Source organism: Oryx dammah, unplaced genomic scaffold (genome assembly GCF_014754425.2).
Source record: "Oryx dammah isolate SB20612 unplaced genomic scaffold, SCBI_Odam_1.1 HiC_scaffold_20, whole genome shotgun sequence".
Taxonomy (NCBI): Eukaryota; Metazoa; Chordata; class Mammalia; order Artiodactyla; family Bovidae; genus Oryx; species Oryx dammah.
This window is the reverse complement of record NW_024070204.1, coordinates 62690218-62702599: the sequence shown is the minus strand read 5'-3', so window position 1 is coordinate 62702599 and position 12382 is coordinate 62690218. Positions and strand designations below refer to the sequence as shown.

Genomic DNA, 12382 nt, shown 5'->3' with positions numbered 1-12382 from the left:
ATTAATCTATTAGTTGTAAGTTATAATTAATAAATTATAAACAAATCTATCCAAAGCACCAGAGAACCTGAAAGTATTTTCATCCAGCTTTACAATGCAATCTCTGGAGTACCTTCTGGGCTCCACTAGTAATTTTAACAAGTTCCTCAGTAAAGGAAATCCACCAACTTGCAACCATGAAGCAAAAGAAAATTTTTATGCTTCCTGGTGGTGTCATCACAGCAGGAGAGCAGAGAGGGTTGGTGGAATAGTCTGGTGATGGGTTTTCTAGATCCAAAATCTGACATGATTTCAAGTTAACATTTAATTATCACATGCCCAGACAAATCAATCTGGGAGAGAAAAGCGGAGTTCCTATTTTGTTCATTAAGAACAACAGCAACAGAATAAAGCAACTGAAAAACTAGAAACAACAGGAAAATTCTAAAATTAAAATATAAATCTATATAAGCAAATAGTTCTTATTTCAGGTAGTATTATTTTTATTACTCAAAACCAGAAAATTTTAATAATACATGGAACAAGACAAGGAGCTCAAACTTTATATTAATTGGGGAAAATAATTACGAGAATAAGAAACTAAATTTATGGCCCAAAAATATATAAAGCCAGAATTATTTTTTTTTCCCAGAGGAGCAAAAGGTGATGCTAAGAGTCAGTAGAAGTCTAAAAGATTTGACAAGGTGTCAAAGTGACGGTGCTGGGTACATGTGTTCCTCAACAAGTGGTAAAACTTGAAACTGTCACAGGAAGTAAGACAGGCGAAATCAGTGTTAAGAGTTGAGATGGTCTATACTGCTAAGTCACTTCAGTCGTGTCCAACTCTGTGCGACCCCGTAGACGGCAGCCCACCAGGCTCCCCCGTCCCTGGGATTCTCCAGGCAAGAACACTGGAGTGGGTTGCCATTTCCTTCTCCAATGCATGAAAGTGAAAAGGGAAAGTGAAGTTGCTCAGTGGTGTCCGACCCTCAGCGACCCCATGAACTGAAGCCTACCAGGCTCCTCCGTCCGTGGGATTTTCCAGGCAAGAGTACTGGAGTGGGGTGCCATTGCCTTCTCCATGGTCTATAATAGCACTTATCCAAGGGGAGGCAGGTATGAGATATTTATATTAAATTTTATATACATGCTTTTATTATATATAAATTTGTAAGTTATACATATATAACATCTATATGGTAGAAAAAGCAACTGAAAACACTTCTGTACCAAGCTCTAAGCATGTTTTTTAAATACAAAACACTGAAAGGTTTAATGTATCAGTTACTAACTGACAGGAATTATTTTCTTAGACTAGTTTAGTTGAGACGGAGTAATTAATGAATTAACATTCTGCAGGGGACAAAAGAGAGGAGAGAATAATCTGACAACCTGGCCCATTCTAACGTGAAAATGGGTTATTGGTGTAGACAATGTTAAAATAAGGGAGACATGTACTGCAAAAAGAGGTGGAAGGAAATTTAAGACAAATGCCTATTTAATAATTTCACTTACAGCCAGTCTTACAAAATAGAATCATCATAATGTATTCATCAGTTTTATTAATAATTATATCCTGTCCAGGTGAAGACCTAATAATAATTATGGGTGAAGACCTAATAATAATTATTGCACAGCAGAATAACTCTTTTCAACATCACTAACAGTCTTTGAAGGGAAAATAATATAGTATTTTTCAGACTTAATAGGAAGGTTTTAAAAGCCATATCAAAACAAATTTTGAAATAAGCCAAAAAAAAGTTTTATCACTCCCAACTAAACATCAAATGACAACTAAAGTATCTTTTTTTTGTTTTACCTGAAGTTGAAAGTAATATGGGCAAAACATTCTTTAGATGGTAGCAAGAGGATAAGAGCAATCTTTTGAAAAGAAAGAGACTGTGCTAAAGAAAATAGAAACAATGGTGAAGTTAGGAAGAAATTTCTGTATGATGGAAACCTCTGTGAGAACAGACAATGTGAAAATTTTGATTAAGACCTTAATACAACTTCAGTTTTTCCTATACAATTATTTTACTTGTAAGATCCATTAGTAAGATTAGTTTCCTAAAACTGAACGGTAAACAAAAGCCAAATGAGAAAGGCTATAATGCCACTTCAGAATATGTTCAATTATCTAATGACTGGTTCTTGCTCTTCAAAATTCTCAGTTGTTTCAGCTAAGGTTGCCTAAAATCCACTTAATTTCTAAAACTAAAAAGCGTTAGTTTCTAAACAATCCAACTGTAAATGCTAGTGTTTATTTTAGTATTTATAGCAAAGCGTTTCAACGTAGCTTACTGTTTTGTTAATCTGCCAGAGTATGATGAATTGAACGGATTTTGGAATTAGTAAAAATCCAGGTTTGAATCTATGCCTCATTTCCTAGTTATACGGTGTTAAAGAAGTTCCTGATCATCTCTGAACTTTAATTTTTTCATATATAAAATACTGATAATAAAAAGGACTTCATGCAATACTTCCTTAACTCTAAATACTATATGGCATTTCTGAAATCCCAAAGAAGTTTGAAGATCAACTTAAAGTGACTTTATTTTCTGTTTTTGAACAAGAAGTTTGATTAAACATGCTTTGATTGTTGACTAATGGGATTTTATATTTTGAAGAAAAGAGGAATTTAATATATTTTTTCCAGAAGAATAACTAAAATGCATTCATTAAGTTCTTTCATGAACTTCTTGGGAAGTGCCGAAGCCTTTCTGGAAAGCAGTTTGGCAGTAAACATCAATGGGCATATCTTGTGACTCCTAAATCTTGTATTGATAAATTATTATAAGGATATGAGATGTGTGGACAAAATCTGTTATATCTATTAATGCCCATAACACTAAAAATTAGATGCAATTTGATGTACATCAAGAATGGACTAGTTATATTAATACACATCTATGCAGTTGAATACTAAAAATTATTATTTGTGCAGTGATATACAAAGGGAAAAAAGTTGGTTTTTGATTAATTTTTAAAGACATATGGTCTTTAACATAAATTAACAAATCAATATAAAATTACTTTTATATGGCAACATGATCAGAGGACAAGTTAAATTTTTGATAGTTAAGTACAACATAGAAGTAATGGACAAATCAGAAAAAATAACTGCTGCATTCTTTTACAGTTAAAAAAAAATAAATATATTTACCTAATGACGATGATGAAGTTAATGAAGCTGAGGAAGATGAATCAAGAGATGGTCCAAACAGGGGGTCCCAAGCAAGTAGATCACTGGTCCCTTTCCTATCAGAACATTTTAAAAAGAAGGATTTTAGCAAATGAGCAATTTATTAGTATAAAATCTAGGAATACATTTCATAGAAAGAACTACAACAGCAATATATATGATCAAAGAACTGGATATTCTGCCAGTTGAATATATAAAGAACTTAATTAGCAGGTAAATAAGTTTAATAAACTGTATTTATTAACTGCTATAAACAGAACCCTACAATAACATTATATAAAGTTCTTAAGTGAGAATAGTTTAATCCCTACTAATTAAATCTTGTTATATTCTAATAATCATAGGAGCTGCCAGAATGGAAATTAATTTCAGTTTTACAAATGAAAAGTAGCATGGGGAGTCTAAAAGAGCTGCCTAAAATCACGTAGCTAACTCTACGGTAGTGTCAGATCTGTGAATTCATATCTAGAACCCAGTCCTGGACAGAAATTTCTTAAGTGACATGAAATCAGATAGAAATTTTATAAGGCCATATTTATTATGGAAGATGAAGAAAGAGGGGAAAGGACTTTTTAAAAGTATCATTTAAGTACAGGGTGGTGGCTTAAACCCTATGTATATAAATGATGCTACAAGCCTCAATTCAATGGTCTGACCACTGCAGTAGCTCATGCACAGGCAGGATTTCTCCCTAGGTAATCCCTGCCTGGGCCACTAGATTTATGGGTCATACATGCCTTTTTATGAGAGGTTACCAAGACTAACTACAAAATCAAGAGCATGAACATTTTTGTTTCAGAAACTTCAATGTGCTGCGTAACCAAAGATTTTCCTCCACTAACCTTTTGGAATCCTCCAAACTAGTTACCCTCAGGATTTCAATCTTGGCTCTTCACTTTAATACAAACTTTTATATAAATGTTTCTCTTTTTCATTTTAGTCATAGCCCTTTTAAGATGCTTAATCTCTATTCTGAACACCTGACCTTTGTACCCATTCTTTTTAAACTAATTTTCCCAACTTTACTGAGGTATTCTTGACAAATAAAAATTGTATATATTTATGCATAAAAATAAAATTAATCCCCACTTCAAAATAATTCAATATATCAAACTACCATTATTTAAAATATTTTTTAGAAATCTGAGAAAACAGGCCCACGATAATAAAATATTACAATCACTTATAAGTAGAGATCTAATATCTCAACATGTACCCATATGGAAACACACTTATGATAAAGTACAGAATCATAATTGCATAAATGATTCCTGAAAACAGTCTTAAAACACTAAACAACTTATCTTTAAAAATGAAAAATCAAATGAATACCACTGGTGTGCTCAATTAGTGTTTAGCTTTGAAAGTTTCCATTTCAAACTATCCATTTAATTAAGTCTACTTTTACTCATGCAATAAATATTTAAAGTATTCTTACTAATATAGAAGTGAGGGAAAAAAGCCATGCAACACTGGCTTAAAATATTTTTCTTCTTAAGAACTGGCAACACGTCTTCTCTCCTTTATCAACTTAATTGAAACACTTCATTTTGAGGTTCATAAAGTATACAGTCTACTTTACAAAGTCACAGACAAAATTGAAGGAAAAGTGAGAGAATTTCCATGAGAATAACTAGTTGAAATATAGACATGTACGCTGCTGTATTTAAAGTGATTAACCAATGTCCTACTGTGCAGCACAGGGAACTCTGCTCAGGGTTATGTGGCAGCAGGAGGGGAGTCTGGGGGAGAAAGGATACATGTATATGTATAGCTGAGTCCCTTGCTCTCCACCTGAAACTGTCACAACACTGTTAATCAGCTATACTCCAATGTAAACTTGAGTTAAAAAAAAAATAGACATGTATGACTTTGGGATACTATCATTTACTTAGCAGCAGCAGTGAGGACCCCAAAGCCAAATACAGTGGAATGAATGTTTTTTTAATTATCATAGAAATAAATACTGTCAAATGAGAAATAATTTAAAACATCTAAAAACTGACATTTCACAGCTTAGGAAATGGGATGACTATAAACAGTCTTCTAGAATTAAAACTACAGAGAAAGCAAAACTCTCTAGAAAGAACAAAAGGATACTTAAAATTTAAATGTAGTAGGGAGGAAAGGATTAACAGGTAGAGGACACAGGGCAGTGCAATTATTCTGTATGATACTATAATGGTGGACATGTGTCATTATCCATTTGTCAAAACTCCCAGGATATATACAACACCAAGAGTGAACCCTAATGTAAACCATGGATTTTGGATGGTAACAACTTGTCAATAAAGGTTCATCAATTGTAACTACACTCCTCTGGTGGTGGAATCTGATAGTGGGGGAGGTTTGGCATATGTGGAGGCAAAGCGTTATATGCAAAAACCTCTGTACCTTCCACTCAATTTTGCTGTGAACCTAAAATTTCTCTAAAAAATAAAGTCTATTTACAAAAGATTTCGAACGTAAAACTTACTCATTGGATGCAGCAGATGGCTTTGATTTTGTTAACTCTTCACCTAGTTAAAAAGTCGAAATATTATGAAAAAATTAATCCAATAAAATATTTTAATATAGAGAACTACTACACATAGATCAACTTTTAAATTCTGATATTAGTAACATACACACACACACACGAAGAAAAGGAAAACAGGCCTTTAACAAATTTCCTACCATGCTTAAGAATATTAAAATAAGAGCTGAATTTCTGCTAAACCTTTATCTCTAATACCTTTGATAAGAAATAACTTGAGTCAACTAAACTATCATATTCATTAAACTGCTGTTCTCAAAAAACTATGGGATGCAACTCTAAATATTGGAACAGATGTTTAAAAGCTTATGCACTACTCAACAACTTTAACTGATGAATCATGAAAGCATTTTTCAAGCTCTAAGATATTATTAGTGATTATTTTGTTGACCAAAAGTAGATAGCAACTCTTGAAGAACACCTTATTTTGAAAAATAAAATTTTTGTAACAACCTAGAGCAACAGTCTCTTTATGAGATAGTCTATTTTTCTACCTTCTGCATTTGTAACATGAATCATTTCATAAGCAACTGGTATGTGGGGGAACAGCATCAGTAAAGCAAAAGTTCTGCTGGTTCATAAGCAATTTTCACTGCACCTTAATGTTTTGCATCACCAAGAATAGCTGATGAATGCAAAATACAGCAGCAAACTATGAGGAATAACAGGCTTCCCTGGTGAAATTCCACTTGCCAATGCAGGAGACACAAGTTCAGTCCCTGGGTTGGGAAGATCCCCTGGAGAAGGAAATGGCAAACCCCTCTAGTATTCTTGCCTGGACAAGAATTCCACGGACAAAGGAATCTGGTGGGCCCACGGGGTTACAAAAAGAGTTGGATACTACTTAGCGACTAAACACTACAAATGTGGAATAATACCACATTGTACATAATGCCCATTCATATCACATTCTCCCATTTGGCTTTTCTCAGCCATATGTTTTGCCTCAACGTGTTCACTGTGGTGTTCTTTATCTTTCTGCACTTTGCCCTCATCTTCAATAACTCAGGCGCTGAAACTGAGTTTATACTCTTTCCTCATATCCCCTATCAACAAGCTGCTGCTGCTGCTGCTGAGTCGCTTCGGTCGTGTCCGACTCTGTGCGACCCCAGAGACGGCAGCCCACCAGGCTCCGCCATCCCTGGGATTCTCCAGGCAAGAACACTGGAATGGGTTGCCATTTCCTTCTCCAATGCATGAAAGTGAAAAGGGAAAGTGAAGTCGCTCAGTCGTGTCCGACTTAGCGACCCCATGGGCTGCAGCCTACCAGGCTCCTCTGTCCATGGGGTTTTCCAGGCAAGAGTACTGGAGTGGGGTGCCATTGCCTTCTCAATCAACAAGCTACTTACCATTTATTTTTTAAAAGTATTAATGAAATCTTACTTTTAGTTTGGTATTTACTATGAATTTAATAGGTCTTTTCAACTGTGCTAGAATTTTTAATTACGACTGATGCCATGGTTTTTAACAGGCACTGTTCACAGAACTGCGTAACTTTGGTGTGGGCTGCTCAACGCTGTTTTTCCCACAATATGTGCTATGTCTGGGCTTCCCTGATAGCTCAGCTGGTAAAGAATCTGCCTGCAATGCAGGAGACCCTGGTTCCACTCTTGTTATGTTTAACACATGATTCTGCAAATGATGTTACCATCCCCAAATGACTTTTAGTATAATTTAAGTTACTATACTAAAAACTTTATAATAGAAACTACAAATGTGATATGACTTAAAGATCAAGCTAAAACTCAGAAGCGCCTTCTGCTTCATAAAGAGTTATGATAGTTTAACTGTTTTATAAGCTTAATCAGAAGCTGCTCTTTGGTTTTGCTGATTTATGAAAAATCTGGTAGCCATGTATTAAAGCTTAAAGCACAGCTTAAAACTAACAGAAATAATATACATAAATTGTCTTCTGTTGTAAAAATGGTATATTGTTGTGGTAAATGATGAGCAAAGACCATTTCTACAGCTACATATGTTAGGCTACAAGCTTGGCAAATTCTCTGATAAATTTTAATAGACTTAAAATAACTAATTTAAATGTCAAACTTACTAGATGAATTCCGATTCATCTGCACCTAAAATAGAAATGCAAAAACTAAGTGCCATCAAACAAATAATTTAATGTGGTAATAAAATTACTTGATAAAATGTTAACACCGGGAACATAATATTAAGTTTTCCGTATATCTGCTCAATTAGAAACTGTATTTAGCTAACAAGATTACAGAAAAAACCTTTTATTTTATAGTCAAAATATAACATGTGTACCTTTAAATAATTCAATAAAATGAAATGTTTTAAAATACTAGTACCTACAGCAAGATACTATGACTTGATAATCTAAAAGCAAATATTTTGAAAATCAATGTTTAAATACACAATGATTTTTTAAGTCAATAAATAAACATAAAATTTTGCACTTACTGGGCTGTGTCTCTAGTAGTACATGGAAAGAAAAAGAAAAACATAGTGTTAAAAAAAGAGTAAAGAAAACCACAGTACTCATTTCAGAGTTTGAAATATATTTCTCTGCTCTAACAATTTGTCTATTCCCTTCTTAATTGTATCTAATATATATATATATATATACATATATATATATATACACACCTTAAAAGACATATACTGTTGGAGGAAAAAACAACTTAAACTGGATAAGCAAACCAGGCAACAAAATATACTCTCAAGATCCTTTTTTCAAACCTGATATTAACAATTAACTTTTCTGATTATTATTTATTTTCTGAATATGAAATCAATACATTCCTTTTAAAAAAAAAAAGAGCACAAAGCAATCAATTATCTCCCTACCCAAAGATGATTAATATTTTCTCTAGGTTTTTTATTTATTTACATATAAATTTTAAATTAGTTGTGCTCTTACACAATAAAACTTTTTTAATGGCTTTACAACTTCCTACTTCATATATATATGCACCATGATTTAACCATGGCATTAATAACAATGGTAGAATAAAACCTCATTTCAGAAATATCTTTTTGGTGGAAAAAACAGTTCTCAAATTCTAAAAATGTAAAGGAAATCAGTCCTGAATATTCATTGGAAGAACTGATTGCTGAAGCTGAAACTCCAATATTTTGACCACCTGATTCGAAGAAATGAATCACTGGAAAAGACCTTGATGCTGGGAATGACTGAAGGTGGGAGAAGGAGACGACAGAGGATGAGATGGTTGGATGGCATCACTGACTCAATGGACATGAGTTAGAGCAAGCTCCAGGAGCTGGTGATGGACAGGGAAGCCTGGCGTACTGCAGTCCATGGGGTCGCAAAGAGTTGGACATGACTGAATGACTAAACTGAGCTGAACTGATGACACTGGAGAAAAACACTTTTTCCAATAAATACATATAAACTACTTAAAATCTGCAATTAAGTAATAATACAAAATGGTGAGAATTTTTATTATCCATTATCAAGAACAATAGGTTTAATATCAACTACAATAAGTATGTACAGATAACTAACTTGATATTCTAAGACATGCTTTTATTCCCCACAGTTTAACATTTCTGAATTTGAAAGTATGACATCATTAGAAAAATCCATTATGGTGATTGGTTTTCTGCCTCAGAAGCTATCAAGTTTAGTATCTCAGAATTGAGGAATTAATCACTATCAACTAAGAATTCTTATCTGTGCCTTTTCCAGTATGAAAATTATGGAAAACAACCATTAATTACAGTGACAGGAAAAAAAAGAAGATATAATTTAATCATAATTTCATTTTAATGGAATTCCCTTTTACAATAAAGCTTACAAAAAAAAAATGGATGAAAGACTTTAACATCAGATGAGGAAAAGGTTAACACTGTAGTTTACAAAATTCTGCCTGAGACATATAGCAGTATTTATAAAATACATCAACAGCAAAAATAGTAGATTTTCCATGCTTTCAGTTAAAACACATTCAAAAGGAAGCAAAGCTAAGCCAAACTCACAAACTCATTCGCCTGCATAAAGATTATTAACTGTATACTCAATAAAGCTGAAAAAATCATAAATTATTTCCTCATCCAACATGCTTAAATTTACTAAGTGATTTTGAGGGTAAAGCAGCTGCCTGCAGTGCAGAAGACCCAGGTTTGATCCCTGGGTTGGGAAGATCCCCTGGAGAAGGCAATGGCAACCCACTCCGGTACTCTTGCCTGGAAAATCCCATGGAAGGAGAAGAGAAGCCTGGTAGGCTACAGTCCATGGGGTCGCAAAGAGTCGGACATGACTGAGCGACTTCACTTTCTTTCACTAAGTGATTTTTAATTTTTGTTAGTCCTAAAACTATCCAGATGCAGGTAGATGAGCTACTAAACAAATACCAAAGGCTTCTATATACAAGTGGAAACTTGCTTATTTTCTTACTTACAGATACTGCTGGGGAGAGTGTTATATTTCCTATAGATACTTTTAATTCATCCAAGGAAGCCATTGTGTGATGTGAGTTGTTTGGATGCACAGGTTTGATTTCTATCCGATACTTCTTTGGTTCTTCATCTTCAGAATCAGAATCACTAGATGAGTAGAAATGGTTCTCTTTGGTATGTGAGTACTGGTTAAAGAATTGAGTTTTTAGATTATCTTAGTGCACAACCAGTTTTTCACACATTGATAGAAAGGAACAAAAAACTTTAAAAGATGGATTTTACCAGAACTTTAACTACTAACTTATTCATAACATATCAAATAAAGAACAAAGAGGCACATTTTATTACAATTAATTAAAAATTAACGTCTTTATTAAACAATAGGTTATTTTGTTATAACTGTCTACTTATATATGCCAACACAATCCACAAGAATACCCAGATGGTAAAAGGATATCATTCTGATTTGCTTCTGGTTTTATACTATAGCCTTCTTCATCCACATCAGGAATGTTCTATGGGGAAAAGAAAAAAGCTTTAACAATGGCTCCAACTGCAAAAACATTCAAATTTATCAAAACAGCCTTAATTTAACTATTACTGAGGGATTTTACTATAATTTATCAAATATCAATAGATTAACAAAATTATTAACACTATGGGAAATTATGTCTTTTTAGTTAGCTTCAAATGATACTCCATACTTAAGATGTCTAAAAGAGAAAAGCACTGCAAAACAAACAGGATAAACACTGAAAGGAAGAGAACAGGTGTTCCACTAGGCATGCCAGCAGTTCTGTGAACAACCAAATTTTCACCCAAATCTTCAAAATGAAGAAATAAAAGCATGGGGTTGTGTGTATCAGGGAAGAGAGAAGGTAAAATCAGAGGACTGACAGCTTGAGTACATGGAAATACATATCAAAATTAAAAAACAAATAAAAGACTACCAAGAAAATTTAAACTATACTAAAATACCATCTTTTACCCATGAGACTGGATGAAAATTCAAGTTTGAAAATATACTCTGTTGGCAAAGCTGTGAAGAAATGTACTCTTATACTGTGCTGGTATAAATACAAAATAGTACAATTCATACAGAGAGAAAAATAGCAGTATCTAACAAAAATATTTACATGCTCATTCTTCTGCCCAAGAGTTCCTTTTCTAGGAATTTATTTGAAGATATGCCCCCCAAGAATTTAAAAATACATATGCAATAGGGTTATTTGTAACTCAAAATTTTGGAAAGCACAACATGTCCAAGTATAGTGAATAAATTATAGGTGTATACACAAAATGAAGTACTATGCAGGTATTTAAAAACAAAAAAGATCTGAAAAGTTTTTATGAACTGATATGTAGAGACCTCCAGGAAATACTGCTAACTGAAAAAAACCAAGTACAAGAGAACATATATAGTATACTACCTTTTAAGTAAGAAAGATGGGGAAATTTAAAATTTAACATATAGATATCTGTTTATCTTTATTAAAAAAAATACTGAAAAGATAAATAAAATAAAGCTGGTTCCTAAGAAGGAAGGGCAATGAAGCAGAAGGGATACAAAAGGGTCATTTCTCTAAAAATGCTTTTGCAGTTAGGCAAAAGAATATAAAATGTATGCTCAAATGGATCTGAAAAAATATTATAAACACATGCACATATGTAAATGTAGTAAAAAGTTAAAGGCATACAAGTGTTCTTTGTACTAGTTTACTCTTGTATTTTTTTTTTTTTTTGAGGTTAGACTGTATTTCCAAATAAAAAGTTTTTTAAAATAGGGAGGAAAAAAGGACTGCCAAGAAAACCTAGGGTTTACCAGTTGTATGTAACTGGACAGCCAATGGGCTTCCCAGGTGGTGTAGTGATAAAGAATCTGCCTGCTAATGCAGGAGATGAAAGTCCGATCCCTGGGTCGGGAAGATCCCCTGGAGTAGGAAATGGCAACCCACATGAGTATTCTTGCTTGGAAAATTCCATGGACAGAGGAGCCTGATGGGCTACAGTCCATGGGGTCACACAGTTGGATACGACTGAGCACACACACAGAGGACAGCCTGTATCATTTTTACTGGTAAAGACACAGTCAGATACGACTGAGCACGCACGCAGAGGACAGCTTGTATTATTTTTACTGGTAAAGCTTCCCATTCTTCCTCCAATCACTTGTTGAAGCTCAGCAAGAGAAACATGAAGGACTGCTAATCTAAGAGGCATAGCACAAGGTTTACCCAGTTACAGCTTCCAAGTTATAACTGTATAAACCTTGTGCTGTG

At 33.7% G+C, this 12382-nt stretch overlaps 1 protein-coding gene across 1 annotated transcript in view; it reads right to left on the bottom strand.

The window, feature by feature from the left end:
• FCHO2 (FCH and mu domain containing endocytic adaptor 2) overlaps positions 1-12382 on the bottom strand; it is a 118294-nt gene that overhangs the window by 28808 nt on the left and 77104 nt on the right. Inside the window, exons 12-17 of the mRNA XM_040262705.1 lie at positions 10561-10618; positions 10106-10281; positions 8145-8156; positions 7771-7795; positions 5658-5700; positions 3143-3237 (exon numbers count right to left, since the gene is read on the bottom strand). Coding sequence (XP_040118639.1) covers positions 3143-3237; positions 5658-5700; positions 7771-7795; positions 8145-8156; positions 10106-10281; positions 10561-10618 — 409 coding nt within the window. The remainder of the gene's footprint in view (positions 1-3142; positions 3238-5657; positions 5701-7770; positions 7796-8144; positions 8157-10105; positions 10282-10560; positions 10619-12382) is intronic.